Raw genomic sequence first — 21850 nt, 5'->3', positions numbered from 1 at the left:
AACACTTTTGTCGATTTACTCCTACTTAATAAAAGATTATTTTTACTGATTATGATAATACTACTAATAATAATACACTTATATTTTGTATTTACATTAACAATCAAAGTAATAATTTTTTTAAAAAAACAAGTTTTAAGTTTTATTATTTTTTATACACTAAAACTCTATTATGTATATAAATATATTTTTTAAATAATATAATAAATTTAATAAGTAATATATTATACGTTATAATTATAATTTTTTATAAAAAAACATAATTATTAATTAACAATATATATGCAATATTTACTTTTTAAATATTTTTTTTGTTACTTTTTATTGTGCTTGATGAAACAAAACAATAATAGTAAAAATTGTATACCACACAAAACAATATATAGTATTTTTATTACACTATTGCTGATGAAATATATTTATTATCGCAATACTATTTATAGTTAAAAATTATTCTATAAATTTTGTTAATGTTTTGTTAATTTATTATTATTATTATCAATCATTAAACTATACACTAAAATATTATTATTTTTTAAAATAAATTATTCGTGTATTTTTCCTTAAATATATATTGTGTATAAATAAATAATATTTTATTTTTATTGAAATTATTTTTAAAAATAATTTTTGTTTTTTTTACAAATTCATTCACTGATTAATTTTTTTACTGAATTCAATGTCTCAATCAAATCACTGGACAACACATTTAACCCAATTTTCTGATCCATCGCTGTTGTCGTTGACTTTACAAACATTTGACCGATCATTTCGTGCTTATCATCCCGACCTCAAGCTATGGCTCCGATATCATTGGCATTACTCTGTCTATATATGTATGGTCTATATCGGTGTTATTAAAGTGTTACACAATTATATGAGAAGACGACACCAACAACCGTATACACTTAGACTACCATTATTTCTATGGAATCTATTTTTGGCACTATTCTCTTTAAGCACCTGTATCCAATGCATACCTGAGCTTATTGATATTGTAGTCAATAGGGGTTTTATTGCATCGTATTGTGATTCATCCTATGAAAAGGTATACTATTTTTTTTGTTTGTTTGTTTATATGAAATATTTGTTTTCAAAATTGTTTTTTTTTGGTTATTGTTTTATTTGTTAATCTTTAACAGAAGTTTTCTTATTTAATAACAACAATACACTTATTATTATTTTATTTAGTTAACTATTATATATCAGGGTATTTATTGTACTAATCTAAACTATTTCTATCGTATTAATACACTAATTAATACACTAAATGTGTTTTTAATTAGACTAAAATAAACTAAATAGCTTAACTTTGTACTAAATTTTCTACTGCTTATTTGTAACAAAAAAGCAGATATTATTAGTCTTAATTATTTTTATAATTAATTGTTGAGTGAATATAAATAAAAATAAGTGACTATTTATTTTTAAACATATCTTGTTAAATTAATTAAAATTAATTAATATTTGTTTACTTAAAAAATTATATATATAAATAATTTTGTATAATGTTTTCTCAAAAAATATAAGTAAAGAAATAATAAAAAATATTTTTTATATATAAAATTTATAATAAGTTTCTTAATTATTAGTTTAATTATATAAATAAAAAATTGTAGTTAACTTTCTTAATTAAGCTCTATTTTTGATAGTTTTTAATAATATTTTATAAATTTATTCTTTGTTATTATAAAATGGTAAAGTAATTACTCTTCAAATAATTTAAAAAAAACTATATTTTATTTACAAATTAATGTACTATTGTACTAAACATTAGACATATTAATTAACCATATAATAATGCTTAATTATTAACAATTTTCTACAATTTGTTGTGCTATTTTTTTTTAAAAATATTATAATAATTATAATAATTTGTATTTAATAAAAAATTAAATTGATATATATATATATAAATTGTTGATTTATAATAGGATATACGTGTAGTATTTTTCTACTGGATGTTTGTCATGTCCAAGGTCTGGGAGTTGGGCGACACTGTATTTATTATACTCCGTAAACAGCCACTGATGCCACTCCATTGGCTACACCATTGTCTGACACTGTGCTACTCGTGGTTTATCTATGCAGACGTACCGTCCACTTCACGATGGATGGTCTGTATGAATGCCACGGTTCACACAGTTATGTACGGCTATTATGCATTGAAAGCCGTTCGGCTACCAGTGCACCAGTCAATTGCCAAAACAATAACGACTCTGCAAATCGTACAGATGTTTATCGGTTTCTATATTAACATAACGGCACTGGTATTTAAATTAACCGATTTGTCGCCACAATGTGAGGTAACCCTACCGGTAATAACGACCGGTGCAGCCATGTATACATTGTATTTCATATTGTTTGTCAAATTTTTTATTAAAAAATATTTGAAAACATCATTATTATTATCATCATCATCATCAACGACAACGTCAATATTTAATAATAAAAAACTAAATGGTAAAACCTACCATCAAATTGATAAAAATGCTAATTATGTTTATTATAAGCCAAATATGACATATATTAAAAATAAATAATTTTACAATAATAATGATAACACTTTTAAATAGTTCATTAAACATAAAGCAATTAATTATTAAATATTTATACATATATTTATATGATATTTTAAGTGATATCATTTTACGATATCATAGTTTATCTAAACTTTTTTAAGTTTAATAAATATTTATTTTAAAACAAATTATTTATAATACAATGTAATGACAATGTAATAAAATAGTATTATGTTTATTTTTAAAACTTTTTTAAATTTAATAAATAAGTTATTTAAAAAAAATATTTGTCTAACTAAAATTCAATTAAAATGTTAATGTATATTATAAATTATAAATTAATAATTTATAATAATAACACTGTATTACTGAGTAATTGTTTTAAGATTATTATATGAACCATATTTTAGTTTATAATTTAGTTTTTAAAAATATTATTTATTTAAAAAAAATTTATTAAATACTCTACCATACAAAAAATAATTTATTTAAAAGCCTATAAAACTAATAAATTCAATCATACAGTGCCCGCGTGTATACAATCAGCTAATGTTTTCAAATAATAAAAAAATATTAAAAACAGAATAAGTGATATTAAAATTTTTAACATCTATAAAAAATATTAATAATAATAAAAAATAAATTTAAAAATAAAATATTTTCTCAAAACAATTGATTAAAATAAGTGCATAAAATAAATAAATAAATAAATATTATTATATAACATTAGAAACAGATTTTTCTAACAGTTATTTATATATCTATTTTATTATATTTGATTTATAAATTATAATAATAGCTATTTGTAAATAATATAAATATTTTGATTATTTATTGAAATTCATATCAAAATTGTTATCAATATTAATATATATAAATTAATATCAAATATTTGATTCAAAGATCAAGGTTTTATTTGTGAATGTTAAAGATTTAATGTGGAGAAATACATATTTTTATCAATTGAAAAATAACTCCCGGAGCTTATAGACAGTCACTCACTGTACAAATGTTATTCACCACATAATTATCAGAGAGTCTTAAACAGCGGCGGCGGCGATGATAGCGGCGATGCTATTAATTACAATTATCTGGTCAACAATAAATTTGATTAAAAAGTGACCATGGTGGCAATGTTGTAGATAATTTTAAACTAAATAAAATTGTAAATAATTGTAAATAAAATTTTTTAATTAATTATATGATTGGCCAGATAATTGCAATTTATAAATTTTTTAAACAGTCGAATATAAATTATCTGGCCAATCATAAAATTAATTAAAAAATGACCAATTACAATTTTATTTACAATTATTTACAATTTTATTTAGTTTAAAATTATCAACACCATGGTCACTTTTTAATCAAATCTATTGTTGTCCAGATAATTGTAATTAATAGCATTGCCGCTATCATCGCCGCCGCCGCTGTTTAAGACTCTCTCCATAATTACCAGTACTATATTATCCACAAAAAATGCTATCAGTTTTTAAAAATTTTTATTCAACTGTATTCATTCAAACATATTATTAAATTTATAAAATCGTAAACTATTTCAGCAAATATAGTCAGTTTGTCTATTTTTTTACAAATTTCCAATTTTTTCAAAAGATTTGATTGAAAATCTAATAAATAATATTTTTTTTGTTATTATTAATTATTAAACAAATAAGTTGACATAACATACATACATAAGCCCTGAGATGTCATCACTGAAAAGATCCAATTCGGTAAGCGATAAGACCATCGAAGTGCACAACTATATCGACGGCAAGTTTGAAAAATCGGACAACTATTTCAATAGTTATAATCCAGCTGTCAATCGGGTTAACGCATTCATACCGGACAGCAATGAACGGGACGTCCAACGGGCAGTCAGTGCTGCCAAACGCGCATTTGAAAGGCAAGTTGTTTGTTTGATTGATTGATTGATTAATATTTATATAACAATAATTAATACAATTAATAATTATCATATTTTTCAATAATATAAAAATATAATTTATTAAACAAACAGTTGGTCTAAAACAAGTGTCCAGGAAAGGTCACAAATATTAAACAAAGTGGCCATGCTCATTGAATTAAGTGCCCGAGAGTTGGCACAGTTAGAATCATGGGATCAGGGTAAACCATTGTGGTTGGCCACCACTCTGGATATACCGCGGGCGGCACACAACTTTCGGCACTTTGCCAACGCTATACTATACGATACAAACATGTAATTTATTTGGGACTTAACTTATTTTATTATATTTATATATATATAGTGTTATATAATAAGAACAGTTAACACACACCCACTTATATTTATTTGTTCAGCTCAATTACCGATCCCGATGCCGGTGTCATCAATTATACTACTCACGAACCGATAGGTGTGGCCGGCATTATAACGCCCTGGAATCTGCCGCTATATTTGTTGACATTCAAACTAGCGCCGGCACTGGCCTACGGTAATACAGTGGTAGCCAAACCTAGTGAACTGACATCCGTGACGGCCTACAAATTGTGTCACTTGTTAGAGGAAGCCGGTTTACCGCCCGGTGTTGTCAATATGGTGTTTGGTTTGGGACAAAAGGTTGGCGAACCTATTGTCGAACATCCCGACGTACCCATCATATCGTTTACCGGAAGTACGGCTACCGGTGCCCGTATTGCTCAACGATCGGCACCGTTGTTCAAGAAACTATCGCTCGAAATGGGCGGCAAAAATGCGGCCATTATTTTTGACGACATAAATCTGGACACAGTTTTTCCGCAAATAATTAGGTCGTGTTTTCTCAACTCCGGTGAAATATGTCTGGCCTCCAGTCGACTGTATGTTCAAAAGTCTATTTATCAGGTGTTTGTCGATAGGTTCACCATTGATGTGCTGTAAGTTTTATACTTTATTACAATATTGTATATTATTTTTAAATTAATTATTAGAAATTATTATATGATATTTAGAATTTTTGCTTTTTTATATTACTTTAGTTAGTATTATTTATTTTTGTTGTTGTTATGGAAATAACCCTATAATTGATGAATATTTATCATATTTTTTAAAAATTGTTTATATTTAATATATTTAATTCAATACATTTAATAAATTATGATAAAAGTTTTCAATGATGATAAAACAGTTTATATTGACAGAAAAATATCTATTAAAATATTTTTATGAGTAATCAATTATAGTTTAATTGGGAAAAGACTAATATCGTATTGTATTTTAGATAACATTTGTATTTTAATTTAAATGTAATATTGATTTTAAGTAATACTATTTAAGTGATAAATTATTTGCTAATTATAGGAACAAAAAAAAATTATCAAAAAAAAATAATACTAAATACTCATAACTTAAACACTATAATATAATGACCATGAACAATTATTAACATTTTATACTAATGATAAAATTTATTTATCTAAAAGTTTTATTATTAAATTAACATTATATAAATATATTTTTATTTATTCAAATATCAGTCAAATGAAAGTTGGCGACCCCACCAACAATGACACACTTATTGGTCCAATGATAAGCAGCGATCATCAGAAAAAAGTACTGAAATACATAGAGTTGGCCCGTAATGAAGGCGCTACTGTCCGGTCGCTGCCATTTAAACTGGACACCGATCACACGGCCGGCTATTACGTAAGTCCTACGGTTATTACAGACATTAGTGACGACAGCGCCTGTATGCGTGAAGAGATATTCGGACCGGTTGTCTGTGTAGTACCGTTTGATACTCAGGACGAGGTCGTCACGCGGGCTAACAATAGTCCGTACGGCTTGTCGGCCAGTGTCTGGTCGAGTAATGTGGATCGGGTGCACACTGTAGCCAATCGACTTCGGGTCGGCACTGTCTGGTGTAACTGTTGGCTCGTCCGCAATCTGAATATGCCTTTTGGTGGACAAAAACAGTCGGGAACGGGACGGGAGGCTACTTTGGATTCCCGAGAGTTTTATACTGAAAAGAAAACTATTTGTATTAAAACTAATAAAAAATAGTAAATTAAAAATTTAATGAATTTAATTTTTAATTTAATTTTTATTTATAAATGTTTGACTTTAATAATTTTGTTAACTATAAAAAATAAAATCTATTAGTATTTTTGTTTGTATAATGTTTTTTTTGAAAATATCCAGATAAAATTGTATGGAAAAATTTTATTATGCAATGATACTATATTTTGCATTAGTGTTGCGTTAGACATATGTAAAGTAGGATGGCCAAACACAAAAATAGACAGTATAAATAAATAAAATGCAGTAATATTTAAACAATTAAAACATTTACATAAAACTAACATTAATTACAAAAATAAAACAATAATAATTTCATTATAAATATTGATTAAACTAATAGTATTAATATAAATGTAAAATCAAATAAATAAAAGTAATAACTGAATTTAATAAAAGTTAATACAATAAAGAAATTATCAATTTTGAAAAAAAAATTTATTACATTAGTTTCATTAAATTATTTTCATAATAAATCTATGTGTTATTTAATGTTTAATTGTTATTATTATTATACATTACTATAGTTATGTTATTTTATTATTTTTAGCATTTGGCCACACTGTTTGGCCAAATTTTGTGGGGGTTAAAACAGGGGGTAAAAAGCAATTAAAAGTCAGTCTTATTGGCTAATCTTATAAATAGTACTTTTTTCACACATCTGTAAGCAATTACATCAATGTTTAAGTTTGTTTGAATACAATGCTTAATGTCTTTATGTTTTTATTAGCTGTTTATTATTGTGTTTAAAAATGTGATATTTTTCACCAAAAAATAAAAATAAATAAATCATTTTATTAAATTAATATTAGTTTAATAAAATTAATGTAGTTTTTAATTTAAATAGATAGCTCTAAAAAAGATTAATGCCATAAAAGTTTTGTTTTATTTTTATAATTAATTTTAATTATCAATACAATAATGTTTTGACCACTAGTTTGTCATTTTTAAAAAACTGTTTGATTAATGAAAATTAACTTTTGAATTGTGTGTAAAATGTTAGTCAAAAACATATATCATATATCATAATATTAATATAATATTTAAGTAAATTTTGTTTATTAGTGACTAATTGTTTTTATCAACTATTGTTTTTAAATACTACATATAAAAGTAAGATTTCAATTTATATATAAAACTTAATAATAATTAAAAAGTTTTATACAATTAATTTGATTTTTGTTTTTTTTCGTTGTTGTTAAGCAATGAATGATAGCGAAAGTTTGCCACTAATTTACGATTTAAATTTAATGGCAATAAATGATCTAGTAAGTTATTTATTTTTTTTAAAAAAATATATATCATTATAATTATAATAATTTTTTTTATACGTTTTCAACTTTATGATAATGTAGTAATAATGTAGTTACTAGTGTTTTAATTTGTGATATTATAATCATTAACAAAATTAAAGTAATTAAAATTTATATCTAATATTATTTTTTTTATTTATTTATATCAAATGTAAATTTTTATTAGTACTCTAATTAAATATATTATATATATCGTACAGTATTTAAAGTAAAAATAATGTTTTTAGTATTGAAAACATCATATATTGAATTTCTAAATAGTATCAAGTTCAATGTTTCTACATTTAACATAATAGGTAATAATTAAATAAAATAAAATTAATTGATATTGTATTATTTAAAATTGCCTGTCATTGATCCACTAATTATACTGTATAGACAAACACACACAAACACACATGCAAATTATACTGTATATTGAATTAATTACTATTTATACATTATATGATACTTATTGTTTAAATAAGTAATGTTAATGTATGTTAACTATAATTATGAAAATACTGTATACATTGTTACAGCATGTCATCAATTTTTAGTTTTATCAATAGTGTATTATTGTGTATGTTATTTACAGTTCAATAATGTATTTCAATATAAAGCATATACTGTACTTATGTATATTACGTTTGTATTATAAAAGTTAATTATAATAGTTTACTATTATTGAATATATTGTATGTTTTAATTAAATTTATTCATTATCAACTAATAATATGTTTATGTCATAATGTCGACATTAAGTTTGTTTTTACAATCTTAATATAAATTATTATTATATAATATAATATTATTGTACATTCATTGTATATATATTTTTATCTAATATAATAATCTAATAGTATACATAAAATGTTATAATTTTTTACTGTTAAAAAAAATATATAATTGAAATTGATAAATAATGTTGTCATATATATAGTTTGCACATTTAAAATTATAATATTCAATAATTTAATCAAATATATATATAATTATTAAACAATAGTATCTGGATAATAAAACTTAAACTAATCTTATAACCAATAGTAACCAAGGTGAATAATTTATCTGTATATATAAATATAAATTACTGTTCATAGATGAAATTTGACAAATTTATTATTATTATTATTTTGTCTGCATATAGACTACACATTTATAATTGTAATCAATTTTCTATTCAGTACTAATTTTAATTATGTGTTTATATATACACTTTAATTGTAATTATTAATTATATTTGTTTGTTAGACATATATTTTATTTAGTTTTTTTTTTTGATAAATTAATAATGATGTTATAGTTTGTAATGCCTGTACTTAACTACAGTGTATAACAAGTTATTATTTAAATTTATTTTAAATAATTAATATATATATTTTTCAAATTATTTATTTATAATTATTGTGTCAAACAATATTTTACTACTATTATACAGAATATAAAAATTATTATTATTCAATTGATAAATAATAATTGAGTGTCATTTGCCAAAAAATAAATAAATATTTTTTTCATTGATGTGATACTTTAAAAAATTGTTTAACGTTAAAATATTTTTCAATAATATTAACAATAATAATAATAATAATAATAACAAAATTGTAATTTGACTTTAATTAATAAATGATATAAATTAGTATTTATTGTTAGATATGATTGCATAGTTTGTCTGTAATATCACTGTATTGTTAGGGTTTGGATGTCTCGTAACCTAACAAAACTCATAACTTTTATAATCACTAAATTGATAACTATTTAATATATAATAAGTTATTAATACAGGTGTAGTGCAAAAGTTTTTTTTAAAAAAAATAATTATATTTCAATACAGTATTATGCATTACAATGTATTGATACCTGTATAAATATAATATATGTGATATTGAATTGTGATAATAGACAATAATAATAAAAATTATAATAATATACCCAAACAATGGAAAACAGCGATACACTGCCTTTATTATCATATGTTGTATGTTATTGACATTAATTTTATTTTTTAGCTATAAATAATTATAATAAATTTTAATAAATCTATATACATATACATATATATATTTATTAATCATATTTAATAATATAAAAAAACAAATTACATAATTTTATTTTATACAATTAATATTATTTATATTATATCATATTATATTAACAGCTCTCATAAAAAAATTATTATAATGAAAGTGAAAATCATAATTATAATAAAAATCTGATAATAAAAGCCATAATTTTTTTTATTCCTTTTTCTTTTGTGTGGTAAAGTCAGATGACTATGATTTTGATGTAAGCAATCGCCAACAGCTGGTCCTATCATCGGACAGTCCCGCATACGGTAGTCTAAATGATTTTGACATAACTGGTCCGGTATCCATATCGTGGCATAATATCAATGTATTCAACAAGACATCCAATGGTAAACAATTGCCACTTTTGCACCGGTTTAAGAAACCAAGTGTTCATATACTTAAAAATGGTATTATTTATAATTATTATAAAATAAAAATTAAACTAATGATAATTTTTTTTTAAAAAGTTTCTGGTGAAGCTAAAAGTGGACAATTAATGGCTATTATGGGATCAAGGTTAGTTATATAATACTGATATCTAATACTGTATATATAAGTAATAATTATTTATAATATTTTTATTGACATAATGTAAATTATTAAATATTTTGTAGCATATAATAGATTTACGCTACTATTACAACATATTTAAATATGTTATAAATTATTATTGTCTAAAAAATAATGACAAACCATATCATACTTGTCCTCCTCTACAGTGGCGCCGGTAAGACCACTCTGATGAACGCATTGGCTCAGCGAAACGTATCGGACGTAAGCCTAGAAGGCACCGTCCGATTGAACGGACAGGCAATCGACAAGCACGGCATACGTGCCGTATCGGCTTACGTTCAACAGGACGACCTTTTTATTAGTACACTGACAGTCAAAGAGCACCTGTGGTTTCAGTCTAAACTACGGATGGATCCATCATTAAACAGAAGGGAACGTAAAGCCAGAGTCGACAAAATATTATTAGATGTATGAGTAATATAATGTTTATTAATTTTTTTATAATCCTAATTACGGAAATTTATTTTTGTTGTTTGTTTAAATAAATAGTTAGGTCTAAATAAATGCGCCAACACTAAGATTGGTAGTCCGGAGCGCGAAAAGGGTATATCCGGCGGAGAAAGAAAGCGCCTGTCGTTTGCATCGGAGGTATATAAAAAATTGTAATTAAACGGTTGGTTGTTAAAAAAATGGTTATTTTTTGGATCAGTTATTAACTGATCCGTCAATCATGTTTTGTGACGAACCGACCTCCGGATTGGACTCGTATATGGCGCTCAATGTTGTCGAAGTGCTCCGGGATATGGCAGCCAATGGCAAGACAATCATCTGTACGATACATCAGCCGTCGTCTGAGGTGTTCTTCTTATTCAATCATTTGTTACTTATGGCCGATGGAAAGGTAGCCTACTTAGGAAAAGCGGGTAATATATTGATAAACAGTATTAATAATTATCGGTAAGTTTAAAATAAAAATATTGTTTTACCATTTAGGAGAGGCAATGGAGTTTTTCTCAAGTTTGGGATACAGCTGTCCTAATAACTACAATCCCAGCGATTTTTATATCAAACAATTAGCTGTAGTTCCCGGCAGTGAAGACGAATCTAAGGAACATATAAATGTAATTTTTGAAAAATAATTAATTTATTTTTATTTACAAATAAAATAATTATTTAGTTTATATGCGATCGTTATCGTGACAGTTGGTACGCCAATCAGTATATGCCGGGAACCGGTAGAGCCGATAGTGCTATGTATACTGACAGCAGCTCATCCCAGGGCACAAATCCATTCAGTAGTACCGTTAGTAATAATAATAATAGTTTTAAAAGCAATGGTCGCGTCTATCGGAGCGGTTGGTGCACACAGTTTTGGGTACTACTATACCGATCGATACTTACAACATATCGCGATCCCATCATATTTAAGCTGATTTTAGTCACATTAGTATGTTTTTTATAATAAATAAAATCACTCATAAAAACAATTCATATTAATATATTTTAAAATTGTTTTTTTTTATTAAATTAGTTTATAGTTATAGTGATGGGACTCATCTATTTGCATCTGGAGCTCAACCAAAAGGGTATCCGCAATATTAACGGCGCCCTATGGATGCTATTGATGTATTTAAATCTACAAAGTTTGTTTGGTACAGTAAATGTTAGTATTGTCATTAAATTTATCAATTAGTAAAAATAACTTATGGTTTATTATTGTGATTGGTTTTTTGATAAACTATTTAGACATTTTGTAAGGAGGTGCCCATATTTCATAGGGAACACAGTAATAATGTATATCGGGTTAGTCCATATTTTCTAACCAAAATGTTGGCAGAGGTATAGTAGTAAACATTATTGTTTTTTGTTGTTGAAAAATTTAAGCTAATTTGCATTATTTATACATAATAGTTGCCTATTTATGTGATAATACCATTGATGTTTGTGTCGATCTTTTACTTTATGGTCGGCCTAAACAACAATCTCTATCGTTTTGTGACGTGTGTCTGCATATGCCTATTGGCAGCCAATATTGCCTGCGGTTTCGGTTTGTTTAACTATTTTATAAAAAACGTCTATTTAGGGATAATTAACTAATTTGTTAATTTTTTCGACCAAAATATAAAAAAAATATCAATCAAATCAGGATATCTAATGGCACTGATAACGCACAACATAACTGCAGCATTGATGCTATCGGCACCATTACTTATACCATTAATGATTTTTGGTGGTCTATTCAACAATATTGAGTATATATATATTTTGTTGTTGTTATAGAATATATTAGTAATTTTACAATTTACTGTATATATAGTATATATGTACTAGATCATATTATTTTTTTGCTAATATAAGTAATTTAATTTCTAATAGAAACTAGTAGTATAGTAAACAAATATTATTGTTTTAATGTTTTTATTTACGGTAATTATTTATTTTTTTCTGATAATATAATCAATAATTGATCTAGTTCAATTCCATTTTATCTAATTTGGATAAAATATATTTCATGGTTTTATTATGGCAACGAAGCACTGGTTATAAACCAATGGGATGGCGTCGACAATATTGATTACAGTGACCAGTTGTGCGAGTGTTCGCGACTCATGTCGGGAGACCAAGTGATCCAATCGATGGACTTCAGTGTTGACCACTTTTGGCGAAACATCAGTGTAATGATTGTACTGACCGTTTGTCTCCGATTTATGGCTTATACTCTTCTGTTGCACAGCTCGTCCGGTGAAGGATTGACCGCCAAATTGAAAGCAATGTTTAGGCGATAATTAATTTTATTAGTATTTTATTATTTTTTTGGTACAATTTTGATTATGATTGATAATTTTGTACAAGTTTATAAAAAATATTTTTTAAATAATAAAATTTAATAAACTTTTAATCTTTTTTTCTTTATTAAATTATATAATTTAATATATTTTTAAAAATAATTTGTAGATCAGTATAATCTGGATTAATAAAAAAAAATTTTAATACAAAAAAAATTATTGTTTTTATTTAAATTTTTTTTCAAAAAAAAATTGTTTTTAATTACTTGCATATTTTTATGGAATTTATTGACACAAATATTTTTGTTTAATATGGTATAAAATATATTATAATAAAGATATTTACATAAAATATATTTATATTTAAAGTATTATTTTTTACTGTAGAGTACAGTGCATTATAAAACAATGTCGTTAATATCGTGGCATAACATTGATGTTTATAGTAAACCATTAGAAGTAATACCTGTTCCCTATTTGAAAAAATATAATAAACACCCGATTCGTATACTGAATAATGGTAATTATATATAGTTTTAAATTTGTATTAATAAATTAGTTTACAAATATTACATAAAAAATAATAATAATCATTTTTTTTTGTAATTAGTTTCGGGTTATGCAAACAGTGGACACATGTTGGCTATTATGGGTGCCAGGTAATAAGTCATTACAAACAAAAAATTGTACATGATAAATTTTGATAATAACAACAAATAATTTGTTTTATTAGTGGTTCAGGCAAAACAACTTTATTAAATGTATTAGCACATAGATATTTACATAATTATACTGTCCAGGGGACAGTTATGTTAGACAATAATCTGGCAAATATTAATCAAATTAGATCGATATCGGCTTATGTTGAACAGGACTATCAATTTATCGGAACACTGACCGTTGCCGAACATTTGGCATTTCATTCACAATTACGTATGAATGGGTCAATGTCGGCACTGGCCAGAGATAGTCGTGTCAAACAAATTATGACAGCTGTAGGCAATTAATAATTTTATTTTAATATATACTGTATATATACTGTAATTGTTAAGTAATATTATTTGTGCTAATAGTTGGATCTGGATGTATGTGCCAACACAATGATTGAATCGCCATTTACTGGTCAGCAATGCATTTCTGGTGGCGAAAGAAAACGATTAGCATTTGCTTTGGAAGTAATTATAATACAGTATATAATTCAATGTTTTTTTTTTGTAAATTTGTAAATTGTTTTTATTTCACTGAATTTTTTTTTAATAGTTATTAAGTGATCCGTCGATTATGTTTTGTGACGAACCGACCACCGGATTGGACTCGTTTATGGCGCTCAATGTTGTTCAAGTGCTCCGTGATATGGCACAGTCGGGTCGGACAGTCATCTGTACAGTACATCAGCCGTCATCTGAAGTGTTTGGACTGTTCAGTCATTTACTATTGTTAATGAATGGAGAGTTAGCTTATTTTGGACCGAAAGGTAAAAATAAATATTTTTTAAAAAAATTAATTCAAACATCAGAATACTTTCTTATTTGAATTAAAACATATTTTTATTATTTTTAGATAAAGCTTTAAACTATTTTTCTAAGTTTGGCTACATATGTCCTAAAAATTATAATCCTGCTGATTTTTATATTAAACAATTATCTATCTTACAAACTGGACAATCAATAAATTATATCCAGGTAAAATAATAAAGAAAATAATTATAATAATATTTTTTAACTTAATATTTAAAAAAAAATATATTTAGATGTATAACAAACAACAACAACAACAAAATAATTTACATTATAATCAATTTGATGAATTCATTGTCATTGATAGCAATAATAATTATAATCGGAAAAAATTAACTTATAGTTACACATATAAAACCAATTGGTGGACACAATTCAATACACTTTTATGGATATCATTATTAACAGCCATACGAGAGCCCAGGATAACAGTGCTCCGTATAGTATTGACTGCAGTAATATATACAATATATTTATTAACAACTATTAAATACAATATATTTTATTTATAAAAAAAACTCAGATTACGGCATCATTTTTAGGTCTAGTATTTGGAAATCTTGAGGTTAGTAATAAAAACATGCAAAACATTAACGGTGCCATATTTATGATCATCGATTTGGTGAACTACCTGAGCGTTTTTGGTGTAATGCATGTATGTACTATACATTTTAGTAATAAATTTAATAATATAATATTATTTTCTCGTTATTATATAGACATTTTGCAATGAATTGCCAATATTTTATCGGGATCATGGAAACGGTATGTACAGTGTAAGCGCCTATTATTTGTCTAAAATTTTAGCCCAGGTAAACTATATAATTTTTACTATAAAAAGTTAGTATTATTATTATTTATATTTCACATTATATTATACTTTAGTTACCAATGACTTTATTGGTACCAATTATTTATTTGTTAATATTTTCGTATTTAACAAATTTGATGGTAAATTTTGTAGACTATTTTTGGTGTGTACTAATATGTGTACTAATAGCTACCAGTGCAAGCAGTTTTGGTAATTTTATCAATTTTTATTTATTATTTTTTTATTTATATTCAATAATACACCAATAATTTTGTTGCTATATTCAAAAACTTAGGTTATTTGATATCGTGTTTAAGTTTTAATATACGTATGGCTCTAATATTAACACCAGTATTGCAAATGTCGTTATTGTTATTTTCGGGATTTTTAATTAATATCCGGTAAATTATAAATAAGTTTATTTTGTTGAGTATTATTATTACTGTATTATAATAAAATATAAAATCCAAAAAATTATAGCACTGTACATCCCTATTTGGCCTGGATCAAATATTTTTCATTGTTTTACTATAGCCAAGAAGCTTTTATGTTGAATCAGTGGCATAATGTTAATAATATAGATTGCAATTTAGTGGAAAGCCTACAAAACGGTTTTCCTTGTGTACCCAATGGTCAAACAGTTTTAGGATTTTTCAATTACGATAAAACTCATTTTGCACTAGACTTATGGCTATTATTAGCATTAACTATTGGCTACCAATTTATGGCATACATTATACTTGTATTAAAAACTCAATTTAATTTCTATGATATTATAAATAGTGTTAATTATAAATCTGTTAGCACAGTTTGATTTTCAATTATTTAAAAAAAACAAATAATAAATCAAATAAATTATTATTAAATATACTTATTTGAAGTGATTATACTGTTTAATATAATAAATGTGTATGTAATGTGATGTATAATATACTGTACATCACATTACATACTGTATATATTTTAATTGAATAAAAAATACAATTTTTTAAAAACATAATATTATTTCAAAATTTATTGGTAATATATAAATTTATATGGCTAAATATAACAAACAAAAGTCACTAGAAATTTAGTAACAACTAATAATATAAACATTAGATATAATGTACATAATTTATAAAACACATACAACAATTTTATGGCTGTAAATGTTATATTTTTAGGTTAGGTTACAAATTATATAAATTATAATACAATGTAATAATTTAAGTAAAAAACTTACTTAAAAACTTAAGTAAATAACATAAATAAAATTCTGTGGGTATAGTTATTACTGCTAATTTAATTTTATTTATGTTATAATTGTTTAAATTATAAAATTTCAATATTAAAAAATACAAATTATATAAACAATTTCCACACATCTCCGGTGTCACTCCCCGTCCGAACCTCTCGTATTGCTTACAGCACTGTTGGTCTCAATGACTATAAGACAGTGCATTAGTGCTGATGATGGTGTGCTGTTAGCCACCGAAACCATATCGATATCGTACACCAATTCACTAGTTTTTGTGATATTAAGTGTTTTCAATTTAAAGTAAGTTTTTTACTTAAATTATTTAATATGTGTGAAAACAACTACAAAGTGCATAATAATATAATACAATGTCTTTTTATAACTGGTAACTTAAATCCACTTTTTTAAAAACTGTAATATTTATATCCTGTTTATATATACTATATATATTGCTTTTTTAAATATAATACTCATAAATTACTTATACAGTAGTATATTTGTATATATGATAATTTTCTATAATACTATATAATAATAATAATAATAATCATATATATTTGTATTTGAATCAATAAGTTATCATTTCTGTAGTTTGTTGTACCAGTATTTAAACACAGTGTATAACTCGCTGTTATTAATATTTATTTATTATTTAGCTATAAAAGAGTAATTAATTTAAGTAAAAACTTTACTTTTATAGGAAAACACTTATAATATATAATAAACTAATTCACTGTCTTATAGTCATTGAGACCAATAGTGGCTGCAATCATATGATACGAGTGATACGGACGATGATATAATGACACACGAGATGTTTGGAAATATGTTTATATAATTTGCATTTATATTTAATATTGAATATTATTTTTTTAATGATTAATTGTATGGATATTGTATATCAAATAAAATGACAAAATTATCATTGACTATGCCCACAGAAATTGTTTGCATTCATTATTTTATTAAATATCATACAATTGTTATATAGTTTTGTCAAATATTAAAACTATTTAAAAAATTATATAAACATATTTAACACTCAAAACTCGGCTGTCATTATCCCATTATCTGAACCACTATTGGTCTCTCAATGACTATAAGATAGTGCAATATTATAATAAATTATTAATACAAGTGTATTGCTATACTATAGTGTAATAAAGTTTTTAAAAAAAATTATATTTTAATATTATACAATTTAAATATTATAGTACTGTAAATGTGATATTGAATCGTATTATAATATCTAATAATTATTATTACGTACCAACAAAAAAAAAACAATGGAAAACAGTGATAGAGTACCTCTAGTATGTGTCCAAAAACCATCGACCAGTAGTCAAAAATACGGTAGTATACAAAAAATAGACGAAACAACTTCTCGGAGATCCATATCGTGGCATAATATTACGGTAACAACAAAGCAAACATCGTTTGTCAAACATTTGAAACGGTTTAGCAAACAAAGTGAAGAAATACTTAATGATGGTATTATTTATAATTATTTTTAAATCAAATTAAATAATGATAATATATTTTGCTTAAAATATGATATAATTTTTTTAAAAGTATCCGGTGAAGCAGAAAGTGGAAAATTATTGGCTATTATGGCATCAAGGTTAATTTGATACAATTATAACTGTTTAATTATATACTTTCTCAGTTGAATATTCAATAGTGAAATATATTGTATATAAGTAACATTTATTAATTAATTATAGCATATAATAAATATAAAAATGATTTTATGCTACTATTATAGTATATTTAAATACTAATATTTTTCTTTAATAAATTATGACAAACCATATCATACTTGTCCTCTTCAACAGTGGCGCCGGTAAGACCACTTTAATGAACGTATTGGCTCAGCGAAACATATCGCATTTAAATCTAGAAGGCACCGTCAAATTGAATGGACAACCAGTCGACAAGGACGCCATACGTGCCGTATCGGCTTATGTACAACAGGACGACCTTTTTATTAGTACACTGACAGTCAGAGAGCACCTGTTGTTTCAGTCGAAACTACGGATGGATCCATCATTAAACAGAAAGGAACGTAAAGCCAGAGTCGACAAAATATTATTAGATGTATGAGTAATATAATGTATATTTATTTATTTTTTTATATAATCCTAATTACGGATAATAGTTAGGTCTAACAGGTTGTGCCAACGCTTATATTGATGACCCGGGTAAAGGTATTTCAGGAGGACAGAGGAAGCGCCTATCGTTTGCATCAGAAGTATATATATATATATATAAAATATTTATATTTATTTTATAAAGTTTTATTTAAGTGGTTAGTTATTATAATAATAAAAAAATGTTAATTTTGTAGTTATTAACTGATCCGGCGATCATGTTTTGTGATGAACCGACCTCCGGATTGGACTCGTTTATGGCGCTCAATGTTGTCCAAGTGCTCCGCAATATGGCTGAATCAGATCGGACAGTCATCTGTACGATACATCAGCCATCGTCTGAAGTGTTCGCCTTATTCAGTCATTTGTTACTTATGGCCGATAAAAGGGTAGCCTATTTAGGGGAAGCCGGTAATACAGTATATTGATAAACAGTATTATTAATAATTAAATTTAAAATTAAAATATTGTTTTACTATTAGGTGAGGCAAAGGAGTTTTTCTCGACTTTTGGATACAGCAGTCCTAATAACTACAATCCCAGCGATTTTTATATCAAACAATTGTCTGTAGATCCCAACAAAAAAGATGAATCTATTGGACGCATAAATGTAATTTTTGAAAAATAATTAAATCATTTGTATATCATTTTGTAATTTATTATTTAGCTTATATGCGATGGTTATCGTCAAAAATGTGATGAGAAACAGTATGAGCCGAATACTAGTAAAACCAATACTGCCAGCACCTCAACCCAGTGCTTACCGGTAAATCATAATAATGGTCGCGTCTATCGGAGCGGTTGGTGCACACAGTTTCGGGTACTATTTTGCCGATCGTTTCGTACGACATATCGTGATCCCGAGTTTCCATATGTTTCCATATTCTTAATTTTGATGACATTTATAACAATTGTATGTTTTTAAAAACAAAATCACTCATCAAAAACAATTTATACTATAATACAATATATTTTTTTTTAAATTGATTTTCGTTAGATTATAGCTATATTGATGGGACTTATCTATTTTCAATTAGATCTAAACCAAAAGGGTATCCCCAATATTAATGGCGCCCTATGGATGCTATTGATGTATTTAAGTTTACAAAGTTTGTTTGGTTCAGTAAATGTTTGTATTATCACTAAAATTTATCATTTGTTATCAATCATTAATATAATCTAATATTTATTATTATTATTATAATTACTGATAAACCTAATTAGACATTTTGTAAGGAGGTGCCCATATTTCATAGGGAACACAGTAATAATGTATATCGGGTTAGTCCATATTTTCTAACCAAAATGTTGGCAGAGGTATAGTAGTAAACATTATTGTTTTTTTTGTTGAAAAATTTAAACTAATAAAATAATGTGCATTATTTATACATAATAGTTGCCTATTTATGTGATAATACCATCGATTTTTGTGCTGACCATTTACTTTATGGTCGGCCTAAACAACAATATCTATCGTTTACTGATATGTATCTGTATATGCATTTTGATAGCCAATGTTGCCAGCAGTTTCGGTTTTTATTTAATTATTTTTTTTAAAAAAACATCTATTTAGGGATAATTAATTAATGTCAATGTCTTTACATTATACTTCAGGATATCTAATGGCACTGTTAACTTACAACATAAGTTCAGCACTGATGCTATCGACACCATTACTTATACCACTACTGACTTTTGGTGGTCTATTCAATAATATCGAGTATAAGTTATTTTTAATTATTATTAATTTTTCGATTGATATTCACATTTTTATATATCATATGTAATAAACTATATTATTTTTTTGATAATATATAATAATGTTTTAACTAACTTAATTTCTATCAAAAACTAATATATTCAAGCAAATTATTCCATTTATAATATTTTTTATTTATTTTTTTAAATATAAATAATTAATCTAGGTCAATTCCATCGTATCTAATTTGGATAAAATATATTTCATGGTTTTATTATGGATACGAATCACTGGTTATAAACCAATGGGATGGCGTCGACAATATTGATTACAGTGACCAGTTGTGCGAGTGTTCCCGACTCCTGTCGGGAGACCAAGTGATCCAATCGATGGACTTCAGTGTTGACCACTTTTGGCGAAACATCGGTATAATGTTTGCACTGACCGTTTGTCTCCGAGTTATGACTTATTTGCTATTATTATATAAATCGCTCGACGATGGGTTGATTGTTGAATTGAAAGCAAAATTTAAGGCCATAATTACCGTATGTAAGCGTCATTAGCCCCTCTTTGTTCATCGGGGGGCTATATGTAAAACTATGTTGAAATATCTGAGTTACAGCTTATCAAATGTTTGATTATAAAATATCCCATAATTGAAGTTTTTCAATGATTATAATTAACATTACATTCAACCATTTCCCAATCGTTTCCTACCCCTTCCCCCCACAAATTCAAATATTTCCTCACTAGGGGGTAATTACAGCCTCATATAAAATGTTGATTTTAAAATTATGGCTATTATTAGCATTAACTATTGCCTAACAATTTATTGCTTACTTGTAATAAAAACTCTGTAATAAAAATTTCTATAATATTATAAAAAGTATTGATTTTAAATCTATTAGCATTTGTTTACTTATTATAAAACAATAGTAAATGAATTAATTAAATGAATTAAACAACAAAATTAATATTAAATATACTAATTTTTTTGTAAATGATTTTAATAATTTATATTGTCAATTATATTCAGTTTACTTTAATGTGAATGTGTATTTATATGTGTAATTTTTATAATTTATTGTTGTATTTTAATTAAAACAATTTTTTAAAAATATAATGATTTCAAAATTTATTGGTAATATATGAAATTACAAATAGAAATCAATAGAAATTTACTAAAATGATAATTTAATTTTAAATCATTACATTGCACTTTACAATGATTTC

General features: G+C 25.3%; 5 protein-coding genes across 6 annotated transcripts; all 5 read left to right on the top strand.

Moving 5' to 3' along the window:
* The first annotated feature begins 679 nt into the window (after positions 1–679).
* LOC128958278 (elongation of very long chain fatty acids protein 6-like) lies at positions 680–3910 on the top strand. Its single transcript, XM_054304094.1, has 3 exons — positions 680–1048; positions 1935–2350; positions 3907–3910. Exons 1-3 carry the CDS (start codon positions 680–682, stop codon positions 3908–3910), a joined length of 789 nt encoding a protein of 262 aa, XP_054160069.1.
* Positions 3911–4022: 112 nt separating this feature from the next.
* On the top strand, positions 4023–6533 carry LOC128957576 (2-aminomuconic semialdehyde dehydrogenase-like). Of its 2 annotated transcripts, XM_054303367.1 has the most exons (5): positions 4023–4089; positions 4196–4425; positions 4540–4740; positions 4842–5396; positions 5997–6533. In XM_054303367.1, exons 2-5 carry the CDS (start codon positions 4226–4228, stop codon positions 6520–6522), a joined length of 1482 nt encoding a protein of 493 aa, XP_054159342.1. In that variant the 5' UTR covers positions 4023–4089; positions 4196–4225; the 3' UTR covers positions 6523–6533. The 2 variants fall into 2 exon arrangements, with proteins under 2 accessions (XP_054159342.1, XP_054159341.1); XM_054303366.1 differs by lacking the exon at positions 4023–4089 and having other exon boundaries at positions 4099–4425.
* A 1084-nt stretch (positions 6534–7617) lies between these two features.
* Positions 7618–13049, top strand: LOC128958541 (protein white-like). The gene is made up of 14 exons (XM_054304420.1): positions 7618–7650; positions 7741–7805; positions 10098–10308; positions 10369–10417; positions 10621–10882; positions 10964–11062; positions 11124–11337; positions 11408–11535; positions 11592–11861; positions 11946–12077; positions 12161–12253; positions 12326–12461; positions 12561–12666; positions 12950–13049. Exons 2-14 carry the CDS (start codon positions 7743–7745, stop codon positions 12987–12989), a joined length of 1803 nt encoding a protein of 600 aa, XP_054160395.1. The 5' UTR covers positions 7618–7650; positions 7741–7742; the 3' UTR covers positions 12990–13049.
* Positions 13050–13608: 559 nt separating this feature from the next.
* LOC128958277 (ABC transporter ATP-binding protein/permease wht-1-like) lies at positions 13609–14733 on the top strand. Its single transcript, XM_054304093.1, has 6 exons — positions 13609–13720; positions 13811–13859; positions 13934–14195; positions 14274–14375; positions 14461–14674; positions 14717–14733. Exons 1-6 carry the CDS (start codon positions 13609–13611, stop codon positions 14731–14733), a joined length of 756 nt encoding a protein of 251 aa, XP_054160068.1.
* Positions 14734–18048: 3315 nt separating this feature from the next.
* On the top strand, positions 18049–21180 carry LOC128958276 (protein white-like). Its single transcript, XM_054304092.1, has 12 exons — positions 18049–18259; positions 18341–18389; positions 18604–18865; positions 18927–19019; positions 19116–19329; positions 19401–19528; positions 19586–19831; positions 19916–20047; positions 20143–20235; positions 20315–20450; positions 20533–20638; positions 20844–21180. The coding sequence occupies exons 1-12, from the start codon at positions 18055–18057 to the stop codon at positions 21178–21180; spliced, it is 2001 nt and encodes a 666-aa protein (XP_054160067.1). The 5' UTR covers positions 18049–18054.
* The last annotated feature ends 670 nt before the right edge of the window (positions 21181–21850 follow it).

Source organism: Oppia nitens, unplaced genomic scaffold (genome assembly GCF_028296485.1).
Source record: "Oppia nitens isolate AA-2021 unplaced genomic scaffold, nextdenovo-longstitch-racon4-pilon3 scaffold3_pilon_pilon_pilon, whole genome shotgun sequence".
Lineage (NCBI taxonomy): Eukaryota > Metazoa > Arthropoda > Arachnida > Sarcoptiformes > Oppiidae > Oppia > Oppia nitens.
Note: the sequence above shows the minus strand (reverse complement) of the source record. Positions and strands in the feature narration are given on the sequence as shown.

Coding starts and splice junctions, on each gene's coding strand:
- LOC128958276 (XM_054304092.1), top strand. CDS start 18,055: ATGGAAAACAGTGATAGAGTACCTCTAGTATGTGTCCAAAAACCATCG. Junction 18,866..18,926: donor TCGACAAAATATTATTAGAT/GTATGAGTAATA, acceptor TACGGATAATAG/TTAGGTCTAACAGGTTGTGC. Junction 20,639..20,843: donor GGTCTATTCAATAATATCGA/GTATAAGTTATT, acceptor TAATTAATCTAG/GTCAATTCCATCGTATCTAA.
- LOC128958277 (XM_054304093.1), top strand. CDS start 13,609: ATGTCGTTAATATCGTGGCATAACATTGATGTTTATAGTAAACCATTA. Junction 13,860..13,933: donor TTGGCTATTATGGGTGCCAG/GTAATAAGTCAT, acceptor TTGTTTTATTAG/TGGTTCAGGCAAAACAACTT. Junction 14,376..14,460: donor GATTAGCATTTGCTTTGGAA/GTAATTATAATA, acceptor TTTTTTTAATAG/TTATTAAGTGATCCGTCGAT.
- LOC128958541 (XM_054304420.1), top strand. CDS start 7,743: ATGAATGATAGCGAAAGTTTGCCACTAATTTACGATTTAAATTTAATG. Junction 10,883..10,963: donor TCGACAAAATATTATTAGAT/GTATGAGTAATA, acceptor TTAAATAAATAG/TTAGGTCTAAATAAATGCGC. Junction 11,862..11,945: donor AGCTGATTTTAGTCACATTA/GTATGTTTTTTA, acceptor TTATTAAATTAG/TTTATAGTTATAGTGATGGG.
- LOC128958278 (XM_054304094.1), top strand. CDS start 680: ATGTCTCAATCAAATCACTGGACAACACATTTAACCCAATTTTCTGAT. Junction 1,049..1,934: donor GTGATTCATCCTATGAAAAG/GTATACTATTTT, acceptor GATTTATAATAG/GATATACGTGTAGTATTTTT.
- LOC128957576 (XM_054303367.1), top strand. CDS start 4,226: ATGTCATCACTGAAAAGATCCAATTCGGTAAGCGATAAGACCATCGAA. Junction 4,426..4,539: donor GCCAAACGCGCATTTGAAAG/GCAAGTTGTTTG, acceptor TTAAACAAACAG/TTGGTCTAAAACAAGTGTCC. Junction 5,397..5,996: donor AGGTTCACCATTGATGTGCT/GTAAGTTTTATA, acceptor TTCAAATATCAG/TCAAATGAAAGTTGGCGACC.